The sequence below is a fragment of the Symphalangus syndactylus genome, chromosome 11 (genome assembly GCF_028878055.3).
Source record: "Symphalangus syndactylus isolate Jambi chromosome 11, NHGRI_mSymSyn1-v2.1_pri, whole genome shotgun sequence".
NCBI lineage: Eukaryota > Metazoa > Chordata > Mammalia > Primates > Hylobatidae > Symphalangus > Symphalangus syndactylus.
This window is the reverse complement of record NC_072433.2, coordinates 66,029,168-66,053,643: the sequence shown is the minus strand read 5'-3', so window position 1 is coordinate 66,053,643 and position 24,476 is coordinate 66,029,168. Positions and strand designations below refer to the sequence as shown.

The window sequence follows — 24,476 nt, the reverse complement described above, 5'->3', positions numbered from 1 at the left end:
TCAGGACCTGTGTTTTCCTGCCTGCCTGCATAGTGGGTCTTTTTCCCTTGCCTGTGACTTTGCCGTTGGACAAATTTCCTTCTAGAGATTTAGGATGATAATAGAAGGTGCTTTTTTGGCCTTGGGGAGATAAGCAGCAGAAAAATAAATGTTGACTAATATGATGGTAATAGTAATGATTCCTACTATGTCTTGGTACCTACAGTTATACCTGGCTCTCCGTGCACAGTTTTTGTGTTCCACAAAAAAAGCGTGGCAGCGACTTTCTTTACCCCCACTTTAGAGATGAGGAAGCTGTCCTTAGAGAGGTGACGTTTATTGCTCAAAGACACAGAGCTAGTTAATGCTAGAGCGTGGTTTATAGCGTTGAAGCAGTTCCAGCTCTGTGTTACATCCTTTCTGCCACACAACTCCTTTTACATGGGGAAATTAGTATTTGAAGGAAAGGCTAATTACCTACATGCCAGATGGGCTCCAGAACTGGAAGATCTAAGTGGCAAAAGGAGTGCCTGAGACACGAAGCCAGAAGTGGTCGTGTTTATGCCGGCTCAAGGGACGGGGAGGCTGGATCCTGTTGCAGGGGCATAGTCCACATGGATGGAGTGCTGGCCATGTGCTAAGTGTGTTCTAAGCTTGATGCTTATTTTAACTTAGTTGATCCTCACAACATCCCTATGCGGTAGGCCATTACTCCATTTTACGGACACAGGAACTGAGGAACACGGGCCCAATTTCACCTAAGGTCACTACTGAGGACCAGGGTTCAGATTAAGAGTCTGCCTCCAGACTGAATCATTCTTACATGCTGCCTTTCTAGATGAGCTCATTGCCCTGGAGGGGTGGAGGTGAGGGGTTTTGTCCTGTGTACCCTTCCTGAAGCCTGATAGATCCCCCCCAGAGGCAGATTCTGGCTGTTGCCATGTTATACTGGAACCCAGAATTATCAGCCACCCACTTGTGGGGTACAGAGAAAAAGAACTGCTCTGCCACACATGGATGTCTTCTTGCGAGGCCTGCGGTGATCAGGGCTGTGAGAAATGGTTTACTGTGATGAGGTCTGTCCTAACCACCTCAAAGAAGTATGTGTCAGCACCCCAGGGACATGCTCCTTTTTATCACCTAACCAAAATCCAGTCTAGTTTTTCTTCTGTGGATTCCCCCAGGCTCTCTTGCCTCGCGTCTCTCCCTTACAGAGGGCTTTGTGGGTTCTCAGTGGTCATCTTCGTCAGCCTGGCTCATGCTGGGGAGCAAGGTAGCTGGAGCCCCTGGGAGTCCATAGCACTGGGCGTGGAATGGGACAGACTTCCCCTGTCCACATTGCTTAGCAGCCCATACAGGTGAGCACCTGGGGAACGGGGAGTTGGGAAGCGTCTCTTATAGAAATGAACCTAAAGCCATTTCTGCCCCAGCCTTTTGCTTTGTGTTTAAGTGGCCTGGTTTCCTGACACATAGTCACTGCTTCTGGGACATCCAGCTGAACTTTATCTCTGTTTACTATGCCTCACTATTGTTAGAAGCTACAATAATAAGTCCCTCTTCCCAGAAAGAGGACACTGGGATCATATGAACAAGTACAAGAGTTCAGACTTTTTAAAAGGGGTTTTTCTGTGACCATCTTGAACTTTGAGCGTGCAGTGACTTCATCCAGGCTGCAGTGAGGAACACTCATTGGGCCACCTCCTCACAGCTGGCACATTCCTGAGTCATTACACCGGCTCAGTCCTGCAGGCCAGGCTGCTGCCCAGATTTGAAGGATCATTCTGTATTCGAAAGTACCTATGGCTACTGGCAGCTGTGCATGGAGCTCACATTCCCCTGAGGAGTGTGCATCCCTTTGGAAGCTGCACTGAAGCCGGTCTGTTTTCAAAGCGTAATACGAATCCTAAATATTTGGGGATTTCCTCTAGTTAATAAATGGAGAAAGTATAAACCTTTCTACAGTTTTGAATGTGGCATTCTCATTAGGGAAAGTTGGAAAATGCTGGGTACCTTGATCCCTGGCCGCAGGTGATCCGCCAGCCTCGGCCTCACAAAGTGTTGGGATTATAGGTGTGAACCACTCTACCCAGCCTGTTACTTTTCTTAATTAAAACTCTCTTATTATCCTGAGAAGACACAAGAGGTTCACTTTAAGACTTATATTTTGCCCAATATCACAGAATTCATTATAAACTTGAAAAACACCTTTCATTTAAAATTCCTGTAAAGCAGTGGCATTAAAAGGCAACTCCTGAAATTCAAGTTTTGATTTCATGTAAACAAACTGAAAATGCTTTTGACTCTATGGTCTGTACAGGCATAGGCATATGGCCCCGGCTTATGGCATCTGGGCTACATCAGATTTTAGTGTCTACCTTAGAGGTTGGTTTGTTCGGCCCCTCCTGCCTGTCGGACAGACACACAAAGAAAGACTTGCCCCCTAAAGAGCTTTTAGATGAGGACATTTGTAGAAATAGAGGGAAAACAAACATAAAATACGCAAGTGGGCTTTAGAAGAGAAGGAATCATTTAGAAAATAGGACCAGACAAGTGGACCTTCCATCTCTGGCTATAGATGCTGATATGGTTTGGCTGTGTCCCCACCCAAATCTCATTTGAATTGTAGCTCCCATAATCCCCACGTGTCATGGGAGGGACCCAATGGGAGGTAATTGAATCATGGGGGCAAGTTTTTCCCATGCTGTTCTCATGATAGTCAGTAGTCTCACAAGGTCTGATGGTTTTATAAAGGGCAGTTCCTCTGCACATGCTTTCTTGCCTGCTGCCATGTAAGATGTACCTTTGCTCCTCCTTCGCCTTCTGCCATGATTGTGAGGTCTCCCCAGCCATGTGGAACTGTGAGTCCATTAAACCTCTTTCTTTTATAAATTACTCAGTTTCGGGTATGTCTTTATTAGCAGCATGAGAACAGACTAACACAGATACCTCAGGATGGGAGGGTAAAAATGGCCTCTAGAAATGAGTACCCAGAGGTAGATTAATTGGATACAGGAGGAGTTGGAGTTGGCATCAAGAAAGAAACCTATGACTGGCCAGGATGGGTGCATTAAACAACAAACTTGACAGCATGGGGTCAAAAGAGCTCATTGGGGTTCCCATGCCTAGAAAAAAAGAGACTTGTTCAGGTGTGTTTGGAGGGAGGGGCTGCCAGGCAGCTGAGAATGTCAATAGTTTCAAGGGGAAAAGAAGCATGTTTAAGAGGTGTCAGGTAAGAATCAGAATGCCTGAAAATCTTATAGGTCTACCTTGTAGGGTCCTTGAGATTCCCTGAGATTTGGGGTGGCCAAGGCCACCTGAGTACCTCCTGAGTGACCAGCCCAACTCTGGAGGAGAGGACTTTGAGAGAAGCAGAAGCCTGCGTGGCCAACCATGCAGTTTTCTGAACCCATGTCCAGGCCCCTCAGGTGTAGGTGAAGAAAGGTAACAGTAATGAATGGGGAGCCCTATTTTGCCATTCGCAGAATAGAGGTTTCTGAAAACAGAAGTGAACTTTAGCATGTGATGCAGAGACCACCCAGGACCCCAGGAAAGACAGGCTCAAGGGCACGAGGTTCTGAGTCAGTCTTCCCTGGCTGCGGGGGCCCCAGTCCCTATCATCCTGTCATCTTCGACATCCAAACTAGCATGGCCTTTTTTAAAAATGGAGAAAAACAACTAAAAATATATTTAATTTAGTAAATATTGTGAATGCCCAGATTATAGACATATGCATCAGAATAGACCCTTTAAAAATAGATCTTAAAAATCATCTTAAGTTGCTCCTATACATTCAACATATTGCCCTCTGTGAGAAGCCCCCAGAGCAGGGTTTCTCGACATTGACAACACTGACATTTGGGACCAGGTAATTTTTGTTTAGCAGCGCCCCTGTCCACCAGATACCAGTAGCACACACCCCTACCCCCACAGCTGTGACAGCCCCAAATGCCTTCAGACGTTGCCAAATGTCCCCTGCAGAGTTGGTGTGGGGACAGAATTGCCCCTAATTGGGAAACATAGCTTCAGAGTTTTCCCAGAAGTCACAGATGGGATGGAGAAGAGGAGTCGATCGGAAGTTGAGCCAAGGAAATTGGCAAAAGCAGGAGGTGTTGAACATGTTTAGACTATACCCTAAAGAATAATAGAATTGTTAGTGCATTTGGGTCCTCTTAAATATAATCAAGATGTCTGTATTTCTGTAGTGAATGTGTTTTATGGGGTGGTAAGAGTGAGAGTTTCAAAACCTCCTTTGGTACATTTTTTTTTTAAGTCATGCAAGGTCCTGTACTTTCTGTGCCAACACTATCCTTTCAGTTCTGAAAGCTCCTTTTGTCTTCTGAAGAGAAGGACCTGAATGTTTGGGCAGATCATTTCATGCTGTACGAGGATTATCAGACAACAGATGAGCTGGGAGAACAGCTGGCTTCCCTACAGTCACTGGGCCCTGTGACCTGGGAGGCATCACGAGCTGTGCAGGGGACAGGTGGTCTGGCCACTGGGTCTGTCCTGACTGAGCCAGGTCACACTCCTCCTGCCTCTGCCCTTCAGCCTCCCCTCCCCAATACCAAGGAACCGACCTTTTCCACGCTGCCTCACAGTGGCCTTTCTGTGAAAGGCTCTCCTGGGAGCTTGTTAGAAATGCAGATTCTGGCACCACCCAAAAAGTTTGATTCAGTGGTTGGTTGGGGACCAGGAACGTACTTTTTAAAACAGGTAGCAGCTGTCATTCTCCTCTGGGAGATGGTCCAGGAACCCACACTTTAAGAAGCAACACTCTGGAGGGTCTTTCCAACTCTTGGAAGGCAAAAGCACATACATTCTAATTCTCTTAATCCTCCCATTCTTGAAGAAGAAACGGGGATGGAGGCCATATTGCTGACCCTTGCGGGATTCATGTGTCTGAGGGAGATTGCAAGAATGAAAACAGAGATCGGCCAAGCATCTACCAGTCTAGCCTTTAGATGTAACTTCCAGTTTCTCTGAAATAGAGAATAGAGAACAAGTTGAAATGAAATCATGAGGAAATCGACAAATCCAGATTGTCGAGTATTTTGTGGGACAACTAACCCAGTATCTTCAAATAGTCAATGTCAGGGGGAAAATAATGGGGATGGGGTGGAATAGGTTGGGGTGGGAAGACTATTCTTCACTAAAGAACTTAATCAAATGCAATGCATGCGCCGTGATTGAGTCATGGTTTTAAGAAAACAGCTATTAAAAATGGGGCAGGGGTAGGGAAATTTGAGTAGGAACTAGGCTTTGGATATAAGGGGATTATTGTCCATTCTCTTGGGTGTGCTAATCTTGTTGTGGTTATATAGGAAAATGTTCTTATTTTTAGGAGGTGTATGCTAAAGTATTTAGGGGTGAAGTGTCAAAACATCTGCAACTTATTTTCAGATAGTTCAGAAAATGTGTGAGTGTATATGCTATAGATTGATGGAACAAATATGGGAAAATGTTAACAAATGTTGAATCTGGGTGTTGGGTATGTGGGTGTTCATTGTCTGTTCTTGCCAACTTACATCTATGTCTGAAAACGTTCATAAAAAAGTTGAAAAACAGAACCAGGATGAGTAAGCAAGGTAGTGTTCTTCAAAACATTGTTTGTCCTGGCCCCATTCTTTGGGTGTGCTTTTCCCATCAGGGTGAGGAGTGAGAGCCTTGATTGACATCCTTCAGGTTTTCCTTACTCTTTCCAGGTAGATGTGAACTTTGCTCCTGAGTTTCTGTCCGGGTGATCCAGCCGGCGGGCACTGGGTGGTTCTGGCTTCACATATACTTTCTTCCCTGCTGACAGCAGGAAGCTGCCAAAGACAGATCCGGGATCTAAGTGACAAACCCTGGCTCAGCTCTGCTGAGGACCTTCACTCTACCTTTTCAAATTAGGGCTCTGGGAAGAATCTGTACATAGGACTGACTCCCAGAGACCAGCCATTTAGAAACTCCTCTTTGCTCCCTATTCTCTGGTATTAATGTAGGTTTCTGCAGGATTCTCATTTGTCTTTTTTTTTTTTTTTAAGTGAAGAGGCTTTACTTTGCAAACCTTTGTGCCAGTCATCATTTTCTGAACATCAGAGGGCTGTCTAGATTATCCACAGTCACCTGGGATGTGATAGTAAGGTCAGGTGTTGTCGAGGGGAAACGTATTTAGTGGCCCGTGGAGAAGTCTTTTAGGTAGAATGGCAGGGAGGGCCTGGTTTATGAAGTGGGCTTTGTGGAAGCAGGCATTACGGTTAATAGCAACGGATGCCAGGCCGAGGAGGGCTGTGCCTCGTATCCCTGTGGTTAACAAGGTTCTGTCATGAGGATCTCTTTCCCCTCTGATACAGATGTCTCAGCAGGTACCTGCCTTTCAGTGCACCTAGCCAAGCTGGGACAGAGCACAAACCACTGCAGAAGCCCCCTGCTGCACTTCCAGATGGTCCCTTGTCCTGCTACCCTGAGAACTTTGCTTGCAGCCTCTGTTAGTCCGTTTTTACACTGCTGATAAAGACATACCCGAGACTGGGTAATTTATAAAGAAAAAGAGGATTAATGAACTCACAGTTCTGCGTGACTGGGGAGGCCTCACAAACATGGCTGAAGGCGAAAGGCATGTCTTACATGGTGGCAGACAAGAGAGAATGAGAACTAAGTGAAAGAGGTTCCCCGTATAAAACCACCAGATCTTGTGAGACTTATTCACTACCATGAGAACAGTATGGGGGATCCACCCCCATGATTCAATTATCTTCCACTGGGCCCTTCCCATAACACGTGGGAATTATGGGAGCTATAATTGAAGATGAGATTTGGGTGGGGACACAGCTAAACCATATCACAGCCCCTAGGAAGCCTTGATTTTAGTCAGTCAGCCTTGCGTATCACGACTGTTCCTCTGACAGTAGCAGTTAGCAAACTTACTAGGGAGAACAGAGCATCTTATCCCCCTGTTGAAAACAGAAGAATGAAGCCCTCATCCCAGCCAGTCTTGTGTGGGTGTGAGAATTTGATGCAGTGAATGAGGAAATGTTTTAGCACAAAGGAGAGGGAACTATATTATTTTAACTTAAGCATGTGGGTCCTTAAGTAATCCCGCCTTCAAATTGTTCTCAGGCATTTTGCTAAGCCCAGACGTCCCATCTTCTCCTGTCCTGAACTTTTACAGCCTTTTTCTTCAGAAGCTGCAAACTAATTGCATTCCTCACTCTGAGTACAGCTTGCTGGCCAGGGCAGTGGACACTGGAGTAGTCATTAAGATACAAGTCACCCGAGAGGTTGTAGGAGCCCTGCAGTTCTGCAAGAGGACAAATATGAATGTTCTCATTGAAAAATTACATTCAGGCCGGGGCGGTTGCACACGCCTGTAATCCTAGCACTTTGGGAGGCTGAGGTGGGTGGATCACCTGAGGTCAGGAGTTTGAGACCAGCCTGGCCAACATGGTGAAACCCCATCTCTACTAAAAATACAAAAATTTAGCCAGGCATGGTCGTGTGTGCTTGTAATCCCAGCTGTTCTGGATGCTGAGGCAAGAGAGGGGAGGCAGAGAGGTTGCAGTGAGCCGAGATCACGCCACTGCACTCCAGCCTGGGTGACACAGTGAGACCCCATCTAAAAAAAAAAAAAAGAAGAAAAAAGAAAAAGAAAAATTACATTTAACAGAGAAAAGGGATGGGAAAGAGATTGTCTGTGCATAACAGTAAAATGGTTTTCTAATCAAATGGGAAGGCTTTATAGCTCTCAACAGGCTGGGCTTGCCACCTGAGGGCCCAAAGTATTTGTGAGCCTGGTGGGCACGTGCAGCCTCTCAGGGCCTCCTGGGAGTCCTTGTGGCTCATTTTCTTGTTCTCTTTTAGAATGATCATTTTCATTACAAACAATCTCCTCTAAAGCCCTTAGTAACTTTTTTCTCAAAAGGCTTTCTATTTGGTACTATCTGGAGGAGGGAGCTGAGAATGAGTGAGTCGGAGTAGGATATACCTTCTGGCTGAATGCTAATTTATCTCCACCAGTTGGATTGACAGCTGAGTTAGGTAGTGGGGAAACAGGAAGACCAGGACTCTGTCCTTGAAGGCCGCAAGGTAAGTTTAGACATGAATGACTCCGTCCATCTCTAACTAGCCTGTGCTTAATGTTTTCTGTGTGCAGTGGCCAGGTTTCTGTAATCTACTGGGCACCTCAGTTGGATCAATAGTTGTCTGAACGGTGTCATCTATGTTACAGGAAAAGCTTCGGAGGGCAGGGAGTTGATATTTGTTGAGCACTTACTCTGCCAGGCACTGTGCTGGCTGCTTCAGTAGGTTCTTGTTCATTCCTTGCAACAATCTGGTGAGGTAGGCTACCCTTACCAGCTCAGACGAGGGAGCTCTGAGAAGTTAGACATCCATATGGTCAGTGCTGGAGCTGGCCTTGGAACCCATACCTGATGGGCTCCCTTTCCTTACCCAGTGCTCGGCACCGTGCTGTGACACACGCACACACACCCTGACAAGTGCATATGTTCCTAGTAGTGCACTAGCTGTGTCCCCAAAATAGCATCTTGTATAGCAACTACCATGATATGAGGATTTTAAAATACATCATGTTTCAAGGGATGGGTAGAGTCACATGCTCACTAGGAAGTCAGCCAGCAGGCAGACAGCTGGTGCAGGGTGTAGAAACAGGCATTTTAAGCTTTGACACTGGGCTTCCTTATTTCTCCGCTTCTCTTCCTCTTCGATAACTCCCTGCCTCACCCCACTCCCAGCATCCCAGGGGGCTCTTTGCAGTTCTCATGGAGTTGATTTGACCTCGGTTAATGAGATCTAATCATTCAGAGCAGGGCCATGTGCCCAAATGTGAGCTGTGTGATTGTTCCTGGCCTTGGAATGGGGCAGAAAATGGTGCTGCAAACCAGCCCTGCTGGCCCTCATTTCAGGGTCCAGACTCCTCTGAAGAAGGCTTGAGCCACTGGAGCAATGTCTTCTGGTAATGAAGTCACTCCTCCTTGGAGACAGAATGAGGCCTCTGTGAAATGAGAAACAATGGGCATGTTGAGTTCCCGACCTGGGGTGAATCGCAGCTTAGGCAGAGGCACATGGGATGAATTGGGACAATTCAAGGGATGCATTCTTCATAGACAAGGTTCTGTTGTCAACAAGTCCACTCAGTTGTAATGATGCTTAGTTAACGGTCATTAATGTCTTTTAAAAATAATTTCCTCAAGTAAGTCATGAACTCTTAAGGTTTTTTTTTTTCCCTCTTTGAGTTTTAATTAGTGTAAATTATTTCGTCTAAAAATCACCCTGTGAAAAATGGATAAAATATAGGTATGGGAGCAATGTTTTGTTTATTCTTTTTCATGGGATTGTTTCTTATTTACATATGAAGCAAACACACTTATGTCTCTGCTAGTAATTTAATTTCCAGGAAATAAAAGCGGGGTGTTGCTACTCTCTACTGTTAAGCAAAAGCGCTTGGTGCAAGTTTCTCAAAACTTAGCTCACCTAGTACCAAAACAGCAGACAAAAAGTCTTGCGAACTTAAAAACAAAACAAAAAATTACCAATAGAGTTGATTGCCAGTCTTGCCTCCTTCTCTCTGGATCCCTGTGCTGTTTGACTTTTTCCAGTAAAAGATGAGGGAGCGGGAGCCCTGTCCTAAGAGTGCAGCAGCAACCAGGACAGTGCCCCCTGGTTGGGAGCAGGACCTGACACTGGCTGCCTCCTTCCATAGTGCTCCCTATAGATAAGGTTAACTGCCACATAGAGTTCTGAGTGCAGTGAGGTCAGGAAGAACTTGAAACAAACGCAGTCAGTGCAACAACCGCCTGGCATGCTGGCCAGGCCCGGGGCTTGCTGGCAGGGTCCTGCGGGCACGGGCCGGGCTTGGACGGTATCGCTGCGCGGCGGGAAGGCGGGGCGGGGCCTGGCGGCGCTGCTAACCGCCCTCCCTCTCCCCTAGGTGAGGCCGCAGGCGGTGCTCTGGGTCCGGGAGCGCTGTCCCCAGCATTAACGCGGCCAGCGGCGGGAGTGAATGACTGCAGCTGCGACTTCCTTCCCGGGCCGCCCGAGCCTCCTTCCCCACCGACTTTCTTGTTTTGATTAACTCCGTGGACTCCTGACTCTTTCTTCGCCTGGAACATCAATATGTGTCATGTCATTGTCACCTGTCGCTCGATGCTCTGGACCTTGCTGAGTATTGTGGTGGCTTTTGCCGAGCTCATTGCCTTCATGAGCGCAGACTGGCTGATCGGGAAAGCGAGGAGCCGCGGCGGCGTGGAGCCGGCGAGCCCGGGCGGGGGCTCCCCAGAGCCCTACCACCCCACCCTGGGCATCTACGCCCGCTGCATCCGGAACCCAGGGGTGCAGCACTTCCAGCGGGACACGCTGTGTGGGCCCTACGCCGAGAGCTTCGGCGAGATCGCCAGCGGCTTCTGGCAGGCCACAGCTATTTTCCTGGCTGTGGGAATCTTTATCCTCTGCATGGTGGCCTTGGTGTCCGTCTTCACCATGTGTGTACAGAGCATCATGAAGAAAAGCATCTTCAACGTCTGTGGGCTGTTGCAAGGAATTGCAGGTAAGAAGGCAGGACCCCGGGCACGGTGGGATGGAGGGATGGAGAGCTGCCAGTGCAGCGCACTCTGGCACTGGGCATTGGCTTCCTGCCAGTTTTGGAGAAGACCATTTTCTGTCTATTCAGGTTTCCTTTGCCCCTTCCGTTCTAGGCGACGTTTGTGTGCTGCTCGCATGGGTCTCTTTCCCGTCTTACCCCACAGGAAGACAGGCTTGTTCTGTGGTCTTACATGGTCCTCCTCATTGCTTATTTCCTCGGGGTCTAAGTTGTTGGTTTTAGTTTGAGTAACTACTCCTACTTTTTGTTTTTCCCATTAAATTAAAAGCATGCTCTCCACGTCAGTGCAACTCCCTGAGGAATTATGGTGCGTGTGAGTCCCACCTGCAGCAAGCACTTTATGCTAAGAGGAATGTAAGCGGGGGGTGCTCATTAAGAAGTAAGCCTGCTTCCCCCATCCACTCTCAGCTCCAGCCCCCAGATGATTTCAGTTTGGGTGGGGAAGACACGGGCTGGGAAGGAATTAGTATCAGCTGCTCTGTGTTTAGTGCTGTTCTAGTTTAAATTGTCTGTCTCCTAGAGCCTGACAGAATGTTCTGTGCATTCAGATCAGACAATGCAAGCTAACTCTTCCATTTTCTGGGAATTTCTCACTAACGAGCTTATTAGAAATGGGTGGAAAGAAAAACACGAGCTCTTTACAGTGGTCCCAGGAAGAAGGCTATGAGCTGCAGGAAAGCATCCACTGCTACCAGAACTTTCGTAGGCTTCCCCACATGGGTTTGAAAGGTGGGTCCTGACCAATGGGGTAAGAATCTGTCTAGGTTTGATTCAAGGTTCTTGTTCTGGGTGACAGAAATTCACACACACGAACACACGGCTGAGTTTGAAGACATCCCCAAAGAAGTAGAGGAGTAGACTCTTGCTTTGATATTCAGAAAACAGGTGCTTACTTTTTAACCAAGACAGTAATCTAGACTCTAACAGGACAAAGTTACCCACCTACAACCCTAAATGAAGGGCACAGGTGATTCATCCCTCAGCAAATTCTAGAGCTGTGTGCACAGGATTCTTCAAAATAAAGCTATGCACTGAGCCATATGTCCAGGGCTGTAAAGCAGCAGCCCCCAAATGAATTCACTCTAGCTGGCCTCATAGCAAACTCTTGAGCTCAGCAGGGCTGGCTTCCAAGTAAACAGATCAAATGACAGTTTTTTCCCAAACAGCCGATAAGATAAAGTTTACTGTTCCTCAAATCTTAGGAGGCCCCTGTGTAGGGTGGAGGTGGGGGATGGGGAGTAATGGGCCAAGAGAAATGACAGAGGGCCTGCTCCTTAGTTCTGACTTGCTTTCATGGGGGAATACACCATCCAGACACCAGGCCCTTTAAACTTTCTGGCCCAAAGGGACAAGTCTCAGGTCCCTCATCTCTTCATCTGCCAGGATCAGCCATACCACAAGTGGCCCAGGCACTCATGGAATTTGGGAGACCAGGATTCTGTATTTCAGCATTGCTTCTCATTAGTAGTTTCACTTGAGATAAATGTACCACCCCGGGTCTCAGCGTTCTCCTTCTGAAAAATAGGGAGATTGGAAAATATGACCTTCCTTTAGATTTTTTAGGCTTAGAGTTTGATTCTGTGAAGCTCCTTGTCCCCTTTTGACTCACTTCTGAAGACGACTCTCCCCTTCAGCTTGGCATCTCACCACCCAGAAATATTAAACGTGGGTTTCAAGATTGATTCATCATTTTCTTGTCAGAGAAATGTCCCTGCTTTATTCTCCTTGGATACACGGTGCCTCAGGGGTGTGTGTGTGTGTGTGTGTGTGTGTGCATGTGTATATCTTAAAACTTTTGCAGAGAAGTGTTACTGAAGGCTTTTGAAGAGTCAAACATGTAGCTGAAGGGAAGCCAGCACACACAAATTATTAATCCTGTTGAAGAGCCTGGTTGACCGGAGAGAAGGATTTCTGTTTAGTTTTCCCTCACTCTGTTGTATTTGCACATCCTCGATGATTTCATGCCTTTATTATGGGCTTTATTGATTTGCTGGTATGTAGATGAGACTCCTGGTTTGTCATGTAGGAGTGCTTCTTATCCTGAGGAACTTGATGGTGATCTAACTACCTTCGAACAAACCAGTGGCCATTTACTGGAAGGGGTGGGACATCTTGGGCCATAACACTAAACCTATCTTTGGCAGTCATTCAGAAGCAAAGCATAGGTATCCTTCAAGACTGTTTACATGCAGTTTATAATAAGGTGTTAGCTGAGTGAATTCCATGTCTGCGTGTGGATTAGTCCAACATATTTTGGTACTCTGGTGTGCATCACATTAATGGCAAGGTGTTCATTATTGCACAAAGATTAGTATGCCTCTCAGGTATTACTGGAACACTCCAGTGAGTTTTTTTTTTTTTTTTTTTTTTTTTAAAGACAGATTCTCATTCTGTTGCCCAGGTTGGAATGCAATGGTATGATCTTGGCTCACTGCAACCTCCGCCTCCCAGTTTCAAGCGATTCTTCTGCCTCAGCCTCCCAAGTACCTGGGATGACAGGCACCCGCCACCATGCCCGGCTAATTTTTGTATTTTTAGTATTGACAGGATTTCATCATGTTGGCCAGGCTGGTCTCAAACTCCTGACCTCAAGTGATCCATCTGCCTCTGCCTCCCAGAGTGCTGGGATTACAGGTGTGAGCCACTGATCCTGGCCTCCAGTAAGTTTTTTTCTGACTTTTCTCTCTGCACAAGGTCTCTGGGAGGAAGGCTGAGGAGAAAGAAGTGGGAGCACCCCTGAGGGCTGGTGCTGATCTTCTGCCTCTTTCCAGTCTGGAAGCTTTAACTTCCTCCGTACCCCTGTTACTTACGCAGCATCTCAAAAATTCTGAAATTACTCAGAATTTTCAATTGGCGGGAGGCAGAGATTCCTGCATAGTTTGACTGCTGTCTAGGAGCCACTGATCTAAGACTAAGTGCCGAAATACGGGAAAGAACTGGTTTCTTTTCTCCTTCCAGCCTAGCATCACCCCTAGAGAAGAAATCATGACAAAGAGGGACTGAGCTACCCTCCTCATGATTCAGTGGGCACTTTCTCCCCTATCGGAGGTCTTATCATACACTTCAAGCCAATGTAAAGGGCAGCTGCGGTTCTTGAATCTGTGGCTGAGGATGTTGCCACACTGGCATCTGAAAGGGCTGGCTTGCCTTCTCCCATTGGCCAATCTGTGATAGCCTCTGGTCAGCCCCAGCCTCAGCAAGGACTTGCTGCAGCTGTGAGCATCGGCCTTTTCTCTCCCTATGCCCCCACGCCCTCAGCCCTGGATCTCTTCAACACTGAAACAAATGGTGAGAAAAAAAAAAAAGCAGGTTGTTGCCACAGCAACAAAAGGATTCTTTAGAAATACACTCAGGCTGTGTTTGTTCTTACAACTTACATTTTGGCAAAAATGTGACTGGATGAAAAATGATCGTATTCTTTTGCTACACCTAATTTTAAGATATAAATAGGCCACAGGCTTGTGTAGCCTTCACTGTCCATAAAAAAACACAACATAAATAATCAAAATCTTGATATTCTGAGTTTAGAAACTGGGTGTGAAAGAATCTGCTACTTCAGTGGAAATCCCAAACTCTGGGCTAACTTAAGCAGTAATGAAATATAATTATTGCCTGTTATGTGAATCCAGAGAGCAGGATCTGCCTTCAGGGCCTGGCCTAATGGTGGACACCCAGCTGATACTTTCTAAATACTTGCCTTGATGTTCAGCAGTCACTCAGTAATGAGGGATTAAGCCTCACCTGAATGTGCCTGTGAAACATGGACCAATTTGCCTCACTTTTCTGAACCATAGTTTTCTCACTTGTAAAATGGGTATAACAATAGTTTATACCTCAGGACTGTTTTGAGGATTAAGTTAGATAATATATGGGAAAGGCTTAAGCATACCGCTTAACACATAGTAAATAATAAATGGTAGCTATAGAATCATTATCAAAGTATTTCTGCTTTCTTGGCAAGTTTTAGTATATTATTTGTTTCCCGGATTTGTTGCATTCTGAGGAACAGGGATATCTTACAGCTTTTAGAATTGACCTTATTCTGTTCAAATCAAACACAAATAGAGTGTGTAGGGGCCTTCCCTGTCCTTAAGAGCCTGCCTGTGTTGGAGCTCAGGGTGCACAGCAGTCCTGTGGCTTTGGTGTAACCAGGGGTGTCCTCAGATCATTTTTTTAAAAGGCAGGAGAGAGCAGTCAAATTGACAGGAAAACAAAGGCCTCCTTCCTCCCACTCCCCTTCCCCTGACACACACATTTTCCGTTCCTTCGCTTTCTGGAGGCAGCTTCTAGCCGTTGAATGTTGATTGCAGGTGGCTTCGGAGATTCTCCTGGTGGAGTAAATCACAGGTTGATTGGTCTTCATGAGGTGAGAACTTGTCCAAGGACTTGGCAGAGGCAGCAACACACATCGGTTTGCATCCCTCTGGGATTCATTACAAAAGCCGGGTGATCAGCCAGCAGGGTTGGCTTTTTGCCAGCTGTCTTCCTTAGGTTGTGACCTGGATGTAATCCATCGTGAAACCATAGAATGCAAAGATCCAGGTTTTCCATGACAACATCAAGCAGTTTGTTTTTGGAAATGCGTGTAGGGCTCTCTTAGAAGTCCATGGAATCCCCAGTGACTCAGGTTTGGGACCGAAGCCATTAAACTGAGCTCAGGATTTGGCTCACTTGTGCTGGCTGGGCCTATTCCACAGGGACCGCCATAAGCATGAGCCACCGGCCAGCTGCCTGCTATCTTCCAGCTTCCCTTTATGCTGGGCTGGCTCTCACACTCGACTCCCTCAAGCCCTCTGTCTGCATGGGTCTCAGTCCAGCAGGACAGCCTTAGCAAGCTGCCCCACCAGTCTGACCAGATAGATTGCCCTGGGGCTGAACCCTGCCTCTGCAGGGCTGGGGTGAAGGGTGTGGTCGTGGGAATGGCGCTGGCAGTGGCGGTGAAGGGCCTGGTGTATGCAGGCTCAGCCTTCTTGGAAGTGAGCAATGATTGAGGGTGAAAGAGGACAACATGAAAAAAAGCAATAAAAGGAAAAGCAGAGACAGACACGTGGGGGTTTTGCCTTTGCCGCTTATAGAATTGCTTTTGTCATAGATCTGATGTGTAGAAGTATGGGTGGGCATATGAAATGCAGCTGATCGCTCTCCAGGACTTGGTATTCTTACTGCTTTTTACACAGGGTAAAAAATCACCTTAAGCATCAAGGTTAAGACCATAGCCCAACCCCATGACTGATCTCATGCCCTACTCATTCACTCCCAGGCCCAAAAGACAAGGTCAGCCACTGAGAGGAGAGAAATCAGAACAGGGGCTTGGAAGCATAGGGAGAGGGACGGAGATGCCTGGCGCACACGGAGCCCTGCCTCAGAATTTCACTCCTGAAAAAGTCACTGGGCTTTCTCTGGGGTGGTGTGACCTTGGTTGCCCACCTTCAGAACACTCTCAAAGAGGCATGGGGAGAGTAGAGGGAACAGCCCTTCCTTTTCTTCCTGGTGCGCACAAGGCCCTGAAGACTTCTGGCTGCCAAAGGGAGGCTCTTGGTTTCTGGCTCTCCAGACAGATGATGCTCCACCAGAAGTCAGGTCCAACAGTTCCGTGTCTGAATCAGTTTTAAAATACCACTGAGAGGACACATTTCCTAATTCATCAGCCTTTAGTAGTCCCTTGGTAAAAAGTAAAAAAAATGCAGACATGTTGTGAGAAGGTAGGTCAGAATTCAGTTTCAGTCCTAGGCACTTGTATTGGATGCCTACTATGTGCAGAGACCTGTAGACGCAGATCTACAACTTCCTGAGTTCTGCTCCCAGGCTGTATTAGAGTCATCATTTCACAAACTGTACCATAGAGAAGCAAAAGAAATATAAAATAAATAACATATAAAGGGAATGAAGAATTCAACCATATCATTAAATAAAAAAATGACTGCTGAAAAGCAAGTGGACCAAGCAGGTATTAATTTAGTAAATCTAGAGACGGGGACCTGTGTTTGTTTGTTTGTTTTTGAGACGGAGTTTCGCTCTTATTGCCCAGGCTGGAGTGCAATGGCTCGATTTTGGCTCACTGCAACCTCTGCCTCCTGGCTTCAAGCGATTCTCCTGTCTCAGCCTCCTGAGTAGCTGGGATTACACGCACCTGCCACCATGCCTGGCTGATTTTTGGTATTTTTAGTAGAGAGGGAGTTTCACCATGTTGGCCAGGCTGGTCTCGAACTCCTGACCTCAGGTGATCCACCTGCCTCGGCCTCCCAAAGTGCTGGGATTACAGGCATGAGCCACCGCGCCCGGCCAGGACAGGGACTTGTTTTTAAAGAATGAGTTGGAAAGTCTGGAAGAAAATTGCAAACTCTCTTAAAATTCTGATATAGCAATTGATATGCAAATAAAATGCAAAAGTGGTTTGCCATGGCAACTACTTGTCGACATAAATTATCACAGAGCCATGGATGATCTATGTTCAAATTACATTAACAAATAATAATTTAAGCATGGCTCCGAATATTTACATGGGCAGTTCTGGCACTCTGTTGTAGGGGCTTAATGCAAAGGTGGTATTCTTTTAAGCTATAAAGCCACTTCAAAACTAATCTGCATCTGCTATGAAGAACTGTCCTACAGCACGGTCAGCCACATTTATGAGCTCATTTATTGTAGATGGTCTTCCCAGTAGCTTTATTAAATGGCCAGCAACTTTTTTCTTTTAAAGACAGCCACCAGTACATATTAAATATAAAACTACACACACGGAGAAAATGAAGCCAATATTAAAATGCTTTAAGAATCAGTACAAATACGTGTCCACAACTCTTAAGTAATTTCAACTCAAAATGCAGAGTGGCTGTGTGTTCCGAGTGACAGAGGCCACATTCAGGGATGTAGTGTTGAAAAGACAGCACCTGGTTTGTTGTAGTAGGAATTATTTAACATTATCTGCACCCAAAGACCTCAGCAGGCAAGAAATTTACTTGTCCTAGAAATTCCATAGCTTAGTAACTATGTTTTATAAAAGTGCCTTTTACCCTATTACACATTACATTTTGCAGTTTATTTATTTTGGTAACTTATTTTGAATTATCAATGTATTTTGGTTATAGTCAAGCAGGAGCTCTGTCTTTCGTGATCCTGCCTGTCTGATGAATAACTTATGGAGAATGTATTTCATAAAGTTCTTTCAGTTGCATGTAAGCCAGTTAACAAACAGCTTCTCACCCCGAATGTGAAGTAAGGCTTCATCACTAACTGATGGGAAGGAATCATCTGGCTAGGTTAGTTTGTTGAGATGTATTTCAACAGTTCTAGAGTTAAGGCTTTAAAAACTGCTAGCGGAAGTAATTTGCTTTTAAACAGGAATTATTGCTGAGAAAGAGGGAGGCTTCAGCAATGGAGAAACTGCATCTTTCTTCTAGATTGTTTCTCCACATATCCTAAGGGCATCAGACAATTTTTAATTGATGGCCATTAATTTCAAGTAATTATAACAGAAACTTCCTTTGGGGATCTTGGTTGTAAGATCTTTTTATGACAACTATGCTCTGATTGTCTTCTAAAGAATTCTATTTATGTTCATCTGTCATCTTGTCTCCACCCTGGAGAATGTTTTTCTTGCCAACTATAATATCATGGGAGTATTTTTAGTAGAAAATGGATATCTTACTAGATTTCTCTGGGGAAACAGCAAAAGCATTAATGCAAGCTTCTTTTTTTTTTTAATTGACACTTGAAAATAACCAGTTCCTTCCCTTTTTCTCTTGCTTGTCTCTGAAAATCTTACTGGTTAAAGCTTCTAAAATTATTGATCATGTACTAAAATAACATGTGGGTATCTGCTCTCAAAGATGCTGTAGTCATTCACAAAAACCCTTTTATTGCCAGGAAACCCTTTGACTTCTAGTTCCTGATCTGGCCCCTGGAGCTAAATGAGTTACTGAATGTCGATGTTAAGCCTGGTTTAGCTTGTCCACGAACTCTTGAAACTTTAAAATGAGATGGAGTAAGCCACGTAGGCTCATGCCTGTGGTCCCAGCTACTCGGGCAGGAGGATCACTTGAGTTTGGGACCGTAGTGCAATATGATCACATCTGTGAATAGCCACTGCATGGTAGCCTGGACAACACAGTGAGACCTCATCTCTTCTAACTTAAACAAGTTTGGACCTAGACTCCAAGGAGACTCAGAGCCTTCTTACCCTGTATCTTGATACTTGCACAGTAAATAAATAGGCTTCTTAGAAAGGGGTCCGCATCTTAACACAGGTACCCTCTACACTCCCCCATCTCTTACCCCGCAGAAGGGCCGTCAGCCAGAAGTTGCTTCCTTCGAACGAGTGCTGGTCCAGTCTGTGCTAAGGCTTCTCCCATTTCACGGCAAAATCAAGGAAGTTTAGTAAGTGTAGTAACATTTCATCAAGCCGATGTATTCACTTCAAAGAAATGTCATTTATTTTCCAATTACATTCTTCACCCTTCTTGTATTAAAATATTTTTATGAAATGATGAGAGGAGATAATAAAGGCTATCTTCAGTGTTCTTATTAGCAAAATAAAACATGTTGACCTCCCAACAATTTTTCTGGACTGTAAAGTCCAGAAAGTGTGGGAACCACTGTTTTAGAATATAAGGAAGCCCCACAAGGGTGTGACGTGTCTTTTCAGTTATACCTCTAGTGTTCAGAATGGAACCCACTACGTACATAGTCGATGTTCAGTAAATGTGTGTTCGTTGACAGGCACGTATCTGTGGAACCACTGATTAGTCTCTTCTAGCCCCAGCTGTAAATTTATAGGTGTTTGAATTTAACAAATGCCACTAAGTCTCAATTCTGACATAGACCCGGCCCTCCTGGACAGTTATGGCATAAGTAACTGATGAGCCATCATCTGAAGAATCACTTCAGAACTGGTCATCACTGAAACCAAATTCTGCTTGGACTTTGAAAAAGTTTTCATTGAAGAACCTTAATGGGCAAAGGTATAGATTAACCAAAAGTGATCATTTTGGGGCAGAAATTCTTGATTCATGTTATAACTCCTACTTTGTTATATAACTTTTATTTATTCAGACTCTGAGTAGCTAACTGAAGTTTTGGTACTGAAGATAGCCCATCTGGCATCTGAGGAAGACAAGCAGGATTGAATACCTTTGCTAATTTCATTTGGGCTTGTAGGGTACAGAACCAGAACTCTTCCTGGGTGGAAGGAAGAGATCTTGCCTCCCCCCCAACCCTCTGGTGTTTACAGTTGTTCTAAGCAAGAGTTCACGAGAGCCAGATGCCTAAGAGAAGCTTCCCCTGCATGCAGACATAGGAGTAAGCAGATCCCTCAATGACATGGGTTTAACTAACACCCACTGGATCACGGATAGTGGTGCAAGGATTCAGGGGTAGGAGGCAGTCAGGAAAGACAAAGATATCAGCTCTATGAATTGAGAAAGGCTGCTTGGGAGGTGAGATGGCTGAACAGTGGCCTGACCTATTGGAGGAGAGATTTGGGACTGAGATGCTTATTGCCCAATTTTGTCTAATTAGCTACAGATGGCTTTCTTGGATGTGTTTTTTTATGGATGATTTTGTTGGTGGCATTATTTTTCTGGATGGATCTGTAATTTCAAATGGTTCCCAAGCATACACGATCTGAGCAAAAACTAAGTCATCAGTTGATTATACTGCTCTTTTTTTTTTTTCCTTCTGGTCCAGTGGGTTTGGTGCTGTTTGCAGTTTTCTGCTCACACAGGTGTTCCACATTCTGTACAAGGTTCACATCATAGTGAGCCTTAAATTGTTCTGACCTGTTCATTAGGCTTCTTTCTAGAAGTTGGTTGGACCAAGGGCAGCCATTCCAAAGTGGCATCTAATGCTTCGGTAAGGTTGGTGACACTCAGATCAAATGGAAGAGAGTGGAGATGGAATTTCTTTATCTTGCTGTTGTTTTGCGATAGGATTAGCAAGTCAACCTGCTTGACAATCGGCTACCCTTTATTTTGGTGCATTCTTCCACTCTCCATAACCCCTCACGACACTCCTGTGGTTTCTCACTTGATAACGGTTCCTTATCACCTGCTCTCTAATCCTCGTAGATATAACTAAGCAAGCTTTTGAATGCATATCAGTCTCCCCTCTTCAGCTGGACAAATGTTTTTGTCTTGGAAGTTAGTCTCTGGTATGCAGTAAAACAGCAATCTAGGATAAGGCTCAGGAAGTGGACTCTGGAGCCAGGTTCTCTAATTTGAGTCCCTGTCCTGCCGTTGATTAACTGTGTAACCCTACTTAGCCCTTCAGTGCCTCAGTTTCCTCATCTGTCAAATGATATTAATAGTATCAACCTCACAAGATTGCTATCAGGACTGCATGAGTTATATTTAAAGTGCTTAACCAGTGCCTAGCACAGAGTGCTCAACAAGAATGAAATGCTCCCATTGTTAGTGTAAGTTATCTTCATGATCATTAAAGGGTTCTAATCATCTTTACAAACTTCCAACTAAAGTATCCATTGTGAATGTATATTATAAATTTGGGGGAGGGTGTTTATAGTTTCATCTCCATTTCATCTTTGGAATCTATCATTTTTACTATAGAAGACCTTTCCAGAAGGTTCTTCCAAAGAAGTGATGCTTGGAAAGGAAATGGGCGTCAGAAATGGTATGTGAAGCTGGTCAACACTGCCATATGTGTAGAGGACTGCGTAAGAGGCACTGAGTGTAGATGGGGATAGGACTGGAGACATAGAAACTGAGGAATAGGAACACTCTTTACACTGTCAACACGGTTCCAGTGGAATCGCAGTTCAGGCCTCCAGCCTGTCTTGGAACCAGTGCTGTTTTATAATGGGATGAGTCCATCTATGTCACAGTAAGACTTCTGTTTTTTACTGGATAGTTTTCCAGATAGATGATTATCCACTTTTTATTATTTTTACCCAAGACATTCATTCTAAATTGTATCATGTATGTCTCTTTCTTCTGAAGTAAGGTGTCTCTTGTCTTGGTGAGTAAGGATCAGTACTGCAGTGTCTCCAGAGCCCCTGCACATGGGAAGTCTGCAGGTTCACACTGTGGTCTTTGGGAAGAGAATATCTTAATGGCAAATTCAGTGGCGAGGGAACTGGATGTGGTCTGATACATGTGCCGTCCTCAAAGCACAGCCTTCAGACTGTCTGACAGTTTAACTTGGGATATTGTAAAAGAGAAAATATCTCCACCTAACAACAGTCGGTGGCCTACAAATAGCTGTTAGGGGCTGCCAGAATGACTTCCGACTATCAGCATGGAAGATGACTTGGGGAAAGATTAAAGACTTAGAAAAGAGAGGGAAGCACACAGATGAGCATTAACCACACACAGAGATGATGCTTATTACTCAGTCACCAGTTGTTGTACACTTGATTGAGACAGATGGCCTGACTTCTAAACATCTACTGGAAACAGAAAAACACACCCCCACCCTCAGAGGTTGATCTGCAATGCTGCCAAGAGGAGTGGGCGTTTTCCTGGGCTGAACAGTTCTGCATCCTCTGCTCATAGTGCCAGTACCTTCGCAGTGGTGGTTTCCGTTCTCCAGGCTCACACTGCTTCTAATATTTACCACCCTGCCTCTTTCACAAGTGACCATGGCTCATCTCATTCCCCCACGTATCCTTTGTCTTCTCTCACCTGTCCTTTCCTGTCCTTCTCCCGCGTGCTGCTCCTCTCCTGGCCAGTGCCTGGCCGGCTCTCACAGGTCAGCCACAGCCTGTCTTGGCAGCTGTCCTTGCCACAGCCGGGCCAAGCTGGAAACAATTTCGGAGATCTGAGCCTAGACTCAGGCTGGTCTCTAGATACCTGAAAGTGTATTACATTTAATCAACTGACTACTTTTTTCTATGTGATTTCCTAACAACCAGCTATTTTCTGTAGCCAGGAAGGTTTTCAGTGCAGGCAGTTATGCAAAAGACCAGTCCTGTGGTTTGGTCTGCACATGTGTTTCAGTAGTAACTGTGTAGCTGGCATTCTGTTGCCCAGAATTGCAAACTGAAGCTTTTCCTCCAACCATTTCAAAAACTTGTCAAGAACTTTCTACAATGGCTTTGTTTAAAAATGTAATATAATCACATCACATTATCTTTTCATCATCCATTCAAATCAGTGAATATTTACTAAGCACCTGTTACATGTCAGACCTTGTTCTAGGCAGTTGGGACACAAAGAACAAACTGCATAAAGTTCCCTGTCCTCATGGAGTTTACATTCAAGCTGGCGGGGGGCAGACAATAAACAAAATAAGTAAACTATATAGTATCTTAAAAGGTAGTGTGCAATAGGGTAGAGGAGCCGGGAGAAGGTGTAGCCCGGTAAGAGAGGCCGGGGTATGCTGGAATAGTGAGAGGGAATGTTGAAGATAGTTAGGGTAGGATTTATTGAGATTTAACCACAGCCTTAAAGGAGATAGAGGAGTTAGCCATGTGGGTATCAGGAGAAAACATTCCAGGCAAAGGGAACAGCTAGAATGAAGGCCTACAGGCTTTGCCGATAGAGTAATGTGGGATTTCTGAGAAACGAGTCAAAGATGATAGCAAGGTTTCTGACCTGCACGTCTTAAGAATTGAACTCTCATTTGCTGAGATGAGGTGGACAAGGTGAAGAACAGGTTTTGAGTGGGGAATGGAAATCAAGAGTCCTGGTTTGGACATAATTTTCAAGTGCCTTGCTAGACATCCCAGTAGAGGCCAAGTAGGCAGCTGGATATGCACATCTGGAGTTCAAAACTGGAAATGAAAACTCAGCTTGGGGTAGTACTTAAAGCCATGGGACCAACTGTGATCAGGAGGGGAATGTAGATAGGGAGGAGGACCAAGGAGTGAGCCCTGGGCACCCCTGTGCTTAGACTGGAAAGGTAAAGGGGGAACAGCAAAGAACACCAAGAAGGAAAGGCCAGTGAGGCTTCCCATCTGGAGGCAGAGCACTGGCTGATGATCTTAAATTCATATGAGAATAACTGTCCTGTCAGAGTTTTCCTTTATTCTAGTACCATCAGTACTTTGTGAAGCTGTCCTCCCTGAAAAGCCTGGAATGCTGTCTAAGCTGTGTCAGATGGAATACAGGAAGCAACTTAGTGGCAGGGCAGCCCTTGGGCATTATGCTTTAGTGAGCTGTGCTGGGTCAACAAGGGCTGGGGCTCAGACTTAGCTAGATCCACAGCCCTCTGAGTCACAGGGCGGACCAACACAAAACACTAGAGGGATTTTTATTTTTTCAGAAAAATGTTATAAGAGAAATTGATGTTTAATAGTTAGATGGTCTGCTATGTTCCTGAATGGGCCAATGGCCGGCTATTTCAAAGACAGACAGAATATGAACTCTTGACCTAGTTGTGTGCCACACCTAGCAGGTTTATCAATGAATGTTAAGGCAAAGTTGTAATGTCTCATTAGAATTCGTATCGATTCTAATTAACCTATAACCAAGTTCCTAAAAAGTGTCACGAAGTGTGCTGGGTATGGGAGATACCAAAGCTTTTCTGCTTCAAGAGGCTGAGTCCCACTAGGATACTGTTGTATCATCAGGGTTGAGTAATGCCCTCATTAAACAGCTATTGAATGAATTTTTAAAAGTGAGAAAGAGCTCAAGAGGGATGTCCGTAGGCGGTGGGAACACAAGAATAACCCTGTGGCAAGAAGTGGTGACAAACATTTCCCGGGGAGGCAACACTTGCATTGGAATGAGGGCGAGCATGCCCAGATGCGTGAGCGTCCAGGGGGTCACTATGAATAACAGGCCCCTGTTCGAGGAATGGTGATGTGTGTAGTGTGACCAGATTGTTGACTATCACCAGCCCCTGAAACCCTACAGCATCCCACTCCTATAACCCAGCCATGGCCATCCATAAATGGTCTGTGAAGGCAAGCACATGGCATGCACTCCGTGGACATGCTCGGGAACTT

The 24,476-nt window shown here is 45.4% G+C and overlaps 1 protein-coding gene across 4 annotated transcripts in view; it reads left to right on the top strand.

Moving 5' to 3' along the window:
- LHFPL2 (LHFPL tetraspan subfamily member 2) overlaps positions 1-24,476 on the top strand; it is a 160,877-nt gene that overhangs the window by 125,567 nt on the left and 10,834 nt on the right. For all 4 annotated transcript variants that reach the window (XM_063612166.1, XM_063612165.1, XM_055299194.2 and 1 more), the window contains one exon: positions 9,905-10,519. In XM_063612166.1, the coding sequence (XP_063468236.1) occupies positions 10,090-10,519 (430 nt within the window). In that variant the 5' untranslated portion in view covers positions 9,905-10,089. The remainder of the gene's footprint in view (positions 1-9,904; positions 10,520-24,476) is intronic.